General features: G+C 47.4%; 1 protein-coding gene across 1 annotated transcript in view; it reads right to left on the reverse strand.

The window, feature by feature from the left end:
- The window catches only part of LOC130220471 (neuronal cell adhesion molecule-like), a 22,384-nt gene that overhangs the window by 8,347 nt on the left and 6,537 nt on the right, over window positions 1–7,500 (reverse strand). Inside the window, exons 11-21 of the mRNA XM_056452748.1 lie at window positions 7,374–7,498; window positions 6,542–6,643; window positions 6,167–6,364; window positions 4,357–4,427; window positions 3,971–4,196; window positions 3,141–3,256; window positions 2,698–2,902; window positions 2,482–2,604; window positions 2,019–2,228; window positions 882–1,019; window positions 73–216 (exon numbers count right to left, since the gene is read on the reverse strand). Of these exons, the coding sequence (XP_056308723.1) occupies window positions 73–216; window positions 882–1,019; window positions 2,019–2,228; window positions 2,482–2,604; window positions 2,698–2,902; window positions 3,141–3,256; window positions 3,971–4,196; window positions 4,357–4,427; window positions 6,167–6,364; window positions 6,542–6,643; window positions 7,374–7,498 (1,658 nt within the window). The remainder of the gene's footprint in view (window positions 1–72; window positions 217–881; window positions 1,020–2,018; window positions 2,229–2,481; window positions 2,605–2,697; window positions 2,903–3,140; window positions 3,257–3,970; window positions 4,197–4,356; window positions 4,428–6,166; window positions 6,365–6,541; window positions 6,644–7,373; window positions 7,499–7,500) is intronic.

A 7,500-nucleotide genomic window follows, 5' to 3' on the forward strand; every position in this document is an offset into this window, starting at 1 on the left:
TCTGTGTGTGTGCGTGTGTGTGTGTATTAGAGTGTGTATATGTGTTTGTGTGTCCCGCAGCCCCTCCCTCACCTGGCACCCGCACCAGCAGCTCCTCTGATTGGTGGATGGAGGAGCCGTGGTCTCGGGCCAGCAGCCGCACCCTGTAGAGCCGGCCCGCCTGCAGAGCCTGCAGCAGGTGCAGCTGAGAGCCGTTCACCCGCTCGCTGTGCCAGTCTGTGCCATCTGAGGCGGATACACACACACACGCATCAGCCGGCGCACACACACACCTGCACTCACTGCTGGAGGACTAACACTGAACACACTGCAGAGACTCACACACACTCTAATACACACACACACACACACGCAAATACACACACACACTCGCATACACTACACACTCAAATACACACACACACACACTCACATACTCTAATGCATACACACACACATACTCGTACATACACACACACACACACACTCTAATACACACACACACACACACACACTCGCATACACTACACACTCAAATACACACACACACACTCACATACTCTAATGCATACACACACACAAACTCGCACATACACACACACTCATACACACTCTAATATACACACAAATACACACACATACACTACACACACTTACATACACTACACACTCAAAAACACACACTCACAAACTCTAATGCATACACACACACTCTAATATACACACAAATACACACACACACACACTAATACACAAACACTCACATACACATTCTAATACACACGCACACACACACTCTCTCTCTCTCTCTCTGCAGTGTGTCCTGCTGCTCATGAGTGTCTAGATGATCTCTAGTGAATGTGTTGACGGTACGACACACACACACACACACACACACACACACTCGTGCAGGCTCTTACTGTCGTCTATCATATATTCAACATAGAGGTGTGTGTCGGGGCCCCAGTACTGCCAGCTGATGAGGGCTCCGGCCCCGCTCACAGACCAGCTGAGGTTCCCGAACGCAGGAGCGCCGCCCGCTGGACACACAGAGACACACACACACACACACATCACACGCTGACCTCTGACCCCAGATCTATGACCCCTGACCCGGCTGATCTGACCGTGTGAGTGTGTGAGTGTGAGAATGACATGTGACGTTAGCGTGTTAGAGGCGGAGCTACTGATCATCTCACTGTACCCGTGTACTGAGGGGGAGGGGCATGTGCTGGAGATCCTGGAAAACACACACACATAGAAACAACACACACACACACACACAGAAACAACACACACACACACACACACACACACACACACACACACACACAGAAACTTGCACATACACTCATGCACGCACACATACACGCAGAAGAGCATACACATACACACAAAATACAAAATACACACACATACACACAATATGCACACACACATGTAAACATGCACACAAGGTACATACACACACACAAAAATCACACACACTGGCAAACATGCACAAAGACACACATGCACACACACACATACATAGCACATGCACAAACGAAAGCACACACACACACACACACACACACACACACGAAAAAACACAAAATATGTGCACACACACACAAACACACATATACAAAGCACACACACATGCACACAAGGCATAAACACACATGAAAACACACAATACGTGCGCACACACATACACACACACACACACATGCACTCATACAAAGCACACACATGCAATTATGCACACACAAACATACACACACACACACACACATGCAGAAAAGTACACTCAGATATACTTTTATACACACACACCTCGCAAAGAGCACACATGCACAGAATCATACAGAAATATCTCTCACTCACACACACACACACACACACACACGCACACACACACACACACACACACACACACACGCGCGCGCGCGCGCGCGCGCAGAAGAGCAGCATCAGGAGTGTGAAGAAAGACATTCATAAGAAGGTTAATAAAGACATCAGCAGTGGTTTATGAAGAGTGTTTCAGACACACACACACACAGCAAGCGCGCGCACAGTAGCGTGTGTACCTCTGTCCAGCACGGTGAGGGTCTCCTGTGTGAGCGGCGGGCCGGACCCCTGCGCTGTCCTGGCGCTCAGGCTGAACCTGTAGCGTGTGCTGTGCTGGAGGCTGTGCACCGATACACTGCTGTGATTGGCCGGCAGCTCCAGCTCCTGCAGCGCACCCGCATCACTGCTGCCGCTCACTGGGGGCGGGGTGGGGCGAGAGGGGCGGGGTCACGTTAATTCAGCCAATCAGAAGCTCGAGCCACATAAACACACAGCAGCACGGCACAAACACAACACAGCTGGAGGAGCGCACACACCCAGAGGACACGGACAGGGGGAATACACTCCGCTGTACAGTAACACACAGCCTTCTGCTCACCGAGGGGCTTTATTGATCACTAATACACGATTAGGAGGATTCTGAAGTGTGTGTGTGTGTGTGTGTCTCACCGGTGTGGTAGCGGAGTGTGTATCCTGTCAGTCTGCCGTTCCTCTGGTGCGGTGGGCTCCACTCCAGCAGCACTGACTCCAGATCAGCTGCAGACACACGCAGGGACGCCGGCGCTCCGGGAACTAAAGAAACACACACACACACACACACACTCAGATGATGAGCCACAGACGAGTGTGTTAGCGTGCTCTGAGCGTCCCGCATGTGTCCCTCACCTCCCTCCGGCGTCTGGAAGCGGTGTGTGGTGCTCGCGGGCCCCTCTCCGCGTCCACTCAGCGCAGTGATGTGCAGGCTGTAGAGGCTGTAGGGCTGCAGGTCTGTCAGGCGGCCGCTGCTGCTGCCCGAGCTGAAGGTCTCGCTGCGCTGCTCTCCATGGTGAGAGTTGTGGCGGTGCAGACTGCGCTCGCGCCGGTAATGAACCTGCACACACACACACACACACACACACACGCGCACACACACACACACACACACACACACACACACGCGCACACACACACACACACACACACACACACACACACGCACACACACGCACACACGCACACACACACAAATGTCTCCAAACGAGTGTTTGTAAAGCTGCTATGACAGACAGCGCTGCAGACAGCACATGATGTGTGTGTGTGTGTGTGTGTGTGTGTGTGTGTGACTGTACCCTGTATCCCTGCAGGCGTCCGCGCACCGAGCGCTGGGGAACGTGTGTCCAGCTCACCTCAGCCTCAGTACTGTTCAGAACCAGCACCTGCACCGCTTCTGGAGCTGCAGAGGGAACTGACAGGTGCATTCTGGGAGTTAAATACCTTCACAAGCGGGATGACCATGAATATAACTATGAGGATATATATATCAGTGTGCACACACACACACGCATGCACGCACGCACACACACACACACACACACACACACACACACACACACACACACACACACACGCGCATGCACGCACGCACACACACACACACGCTGTTGGTTGTGTATTCTCTGTAGTGTCCAGCAGGGGTCAGTCTCATCTGAACACACTGTTGATCTGATTGTGGGCAGCACGGTGGCTCAGTGGTCAGCACTGTGGCCTCACAGTAAGAAGGTTGCTGGTTCGAGTCTCGGCTGGGTCAGTTGGTGTTTCTGTGTGGAGTTTGCATGTTCTCCCCGTGTTGGTGTGGGTTCCTCCGGGTGCTCCGGTTTCCCCCACAGTCCAAACACATGCGCTATAGGGGAACTGATCAACTAAACTAGCCGTAGTGTATGAGTGTGTGTGTGTGTGTGTGTGTGTGTGTGTGTGTGTGTGTGTGTATATGCGTATGGGTGTTTCCCAGTACTGGGTTGCAGCTGGAAGGGCATCTGCTGTGTAAAACATATGCTGGAATAGTTGGTGGTTCATTCCACTGTGGTGACCCCTGATGAATAAGGGACTAAGCTTAAGGAGAATGAGTGAGTGAGTGAGTGAGTGAGTGAGTGAGTTGTGATTGGCTGAGAGTGTGACTCACAGTCCTCTCCGGAGTGACCAATCACAGCGCTGGGTTTGGGGGCGTGGCCATAGTCGTTGAGCGCCTGCACCTTCAGCTCGTACGGCACAAACGTGGGCGTTCCCGAAACCACGAACCTGGAGACGTTCGCCACGGTGACGAACGACCAATCCTGCTCCACTTCCTGCTGACGCCACATCACCTTATACTGCAGACCCGGACCATTGGCCTGCAGAGGGGTCAGCGGCTGCACACACACACATATACATGAGCACACATATACACACACAGAGTAAGACATACACAAACACACAGAGACACACACACACACACACACACACACACACACACACACACACACACACACACACACACACACACACACACACACATGAACTCTTACTCACCTTCCATGTTATGACCAGATTATTGTGCTCAGTGCCGTGACCTTTGACCTCACTGGGGTTCTCATCCGGAGCTGCAGAGAAACAATGTAGCATGTCAATCACGTGTGTGTGTGTGTGTGTGTGTGTGTGTGTGTGTGTATAAGCGTCTTAATGAGTGTGTGCATGTGTTTATACAAGTGTGTATTTGTGCATATTTGAGTGTGTTTATATGAGTGTGTGTGTGTGTATTTGAGCATGTGTTTGTATTATTTGTGTTTTAATGATTGTGTTTATGAGTGTGTGTTTATATGAGTGTGTGTATTTGAGTGTGTGTTTTTATGAGTGTGTGTGTTTATATTATTTAGGTGTTATTGAGTGTGTTCACGAGTGTGTGTATATGAGTGTGTATATATTATTAGTGTTTTAATGAGTGTGTTTATGAAAGTGTGTATTTGAGTTTGTGTTTATATTAGTGTGTGTATTTGAGTGTGTGTGTATGTGTTTGTGTGTTTATATGTGTGTGTGTGTGTATTTGGGTGTGTGTTTATATAATTTGTGTTTTAATGAGTGTGTTTATGAGTGTGTGAGTGTGTGTGTGTGTGTATTTGAGGGTGTGTTTATATGAGTGTGTGTGTATTTGAGTGTGTGTTTATATGAGTGTGTGTGTGTGTGTATTTGAGCATGTGTTTGTATTATTTGTGTTTTAATGATTGTGTTTATGAGTGTGTGTTTATAAGTGTGTGTGTATTTGAGTGTGTGTTTATATGAGTGTGTGTGTTTATATTATTTATGTGTTATTGAGTGTGTTCACGAGTGTGTGTATATGAGTGTGTATTTATTATTTGTGTTTTAATGAGTGTGTTTATGAGTGTGCGTGTGTGTGTGTGTTTTCATGAGTGTGTGTGTATTTGAGTGTGTGTGTATTTGAATGTGTGTGTGTTTGTGTGTTTATATGAGTGTGTGTGTATTTGAGTGTGTGTGTATTTGAATGTGTGTGTGTTTGTGTGTTTATATGAGTGTGTGTGTGTGTATTTGGGAGTGTGTTTGTATAATTTGTGTTTATGAGTGTGTGAGTGTGTGTGTGTATTTGAGTGTGTGTTTATATGAGTGTGTGTGTGTGTATTTGAGCGTGTGTTTGTATTATTTGTGTTTTAATGATTGTGTTTATGAGTGTGTGTTTGTGTGTGTGTATTTATATGAGTGTGTGTGTGTGTATTTGAGTGTGTGTTTGTATTATTTGTGTTTTAATGATTGTGTTTATGAGTGTGTGTTTGTGTGTGTGTATTTATATGAGTGTGTGTGTGTATTTGAGCGTGTGTTTATATAATTTGTGTTTTAATGAGTGTGTTTATGAGTGTGTGAGTGTGTGTGTGTATTTGAGTGTGTGTTTATATGAGTGTGTGTGTGTGTATTTGAGCGTGTGTTTATATGAGTGTGTGTGTGTGTGTATTTGAGTGTGTGTTTATATGAGTGTGTGTGTGTATTTGAGCGTGTGTTTGTATTATTTGTGTTTTAATGATTGTGTTTATGAGTGTGTGTTTGTGTGTGTGTTTATAAGTGTGTGTGTATTTGAGTGTGTTTATATTATTTATGTTTTAATGAGTATGTTTTTGAGTGTGTGCTTGTGTTTATATGAGGGTGTGTGTGTGTGTGTGTATATAAGTGTGTGTTTATATTATTTGTGTTTTAATAAGTGTGTGCTTGTGTATTTGAGTGTGTGTTTGTGTGTTTGTGTGAGTGTGTGTGTGTGTGTGTATTAATAAGTGTTTGTATGTGTGTTAATAAGTGTGTGTGTGTGTGTGTTTATGTGTGGTATTGTGTGTGTGTGTACCAGCGGGACTGGTCCTGTACTGGCGTGAGGCTCTGCTGGGTCGGCTGTATCCCACATCATTGAGCGCCAGCACCCTGAAGCTGTAGTGCACATACGGGGAGAGCTTCAGGTGAGCCGTCGTCCTCGAACCCGGAACCTCCGTCAGGTTCAGCCAGACACCGCTCTGATGGAGAGCGTCCTCATACTGGATCAGGAACTCTGACACACACACACACACACACACACACACACACACACACACACACACACACATACACACACACACATTTATAGAGCACATCTCACACAACCTGCATCTCATTAACACCATTTAAATGTACATTTGTGTGTGTGTGTGTGTGTGTGTGTGCGTGTGTGTGCGTGTGTGTGTCATACTCTTGGTAGGGCTGTTGTGTTCGTCTCCAGGTGTCCAGGTGAGCTGAACGCTCCTCGCTCCCGGGTCTGTGAGCTCCAGATCAGTAGGCGCGTCCGGCTGTTCTGAAGAGTCAAATACACGAATCGATCAGTTCAAATGAGTCACATGATCAGATCAACATGATGAACACATGCTGCAGTGATTCATGCACGAACATCTGAACCACAACCACACACACAAAAGATTCAATTCACCACTGAATCCCTCATTCACTGACGGGAGATGAGCTCCTCAAGACTGAATCAACTGAATCAAATGTTTTGCTAAATGACTCACTGACTTGAAAAGCTTGAAATGGCTCATAACACAGTAAACAACTGAACACACATGCACACACACACACACACCTTTACGAATCAATGCAAGTGTTCGCTCCATGCAGAGTCAAGTGTGTTCAGTTACAAATGATTCAGTTTGAAGAGTCACTGAACTGAACTGATGAAGCTATAATGAGGATTCAGTCTAATGAAGCTTCGTTTACTGGAATCACATGACTCTGGGAGTGATTCATGATCTGAATCTTCTGCAAACGACTCTCAAAGATTCAAATCCTCTGAGAATCTTAAATAAAAAAACTCAAAATAAGAGACGTGCAATCATAACACACACACACACTACGTCATGCGCAGTGCATCATGGGACGCGAGTGTTTACCGTAGATCAGGGCGGGGGTGGGTGTGGCCTCTGAGGGCGTATCAGAGGAGTGGGCGGAGTCAGAGGAACAGTGTTAGGTTGAGTCTGCAGCGCTCAGTGTGAATGCAGAGTTAAACACACACACACACACACACTCACCGACCACCGTGAGCTGAGCGCTGGCTGAGTCCTGGTCCAGTGTCGTGTTCACCACACACGTGTACACACCCGCGTCACTCTCCGACACGTCTGAGATGGTCAGGCTGTCTGCGTCCACACGAAACCT

Source organism: Danio aesculapii, unplaced genomic scaffold (genome assembly GCF_903798145.1).
Source record: "Danio aesculapii unplaced genomic scaffold, fDanAes4.1, whole genome shotgun sequence".
NCBI classification, from domain to species: domain Eukaryota; kingdom Metazoa; phylum Chordata; class Actinopteri; order Cypriniformes; family Danionidae; genus Danio; species Danio aesculapii.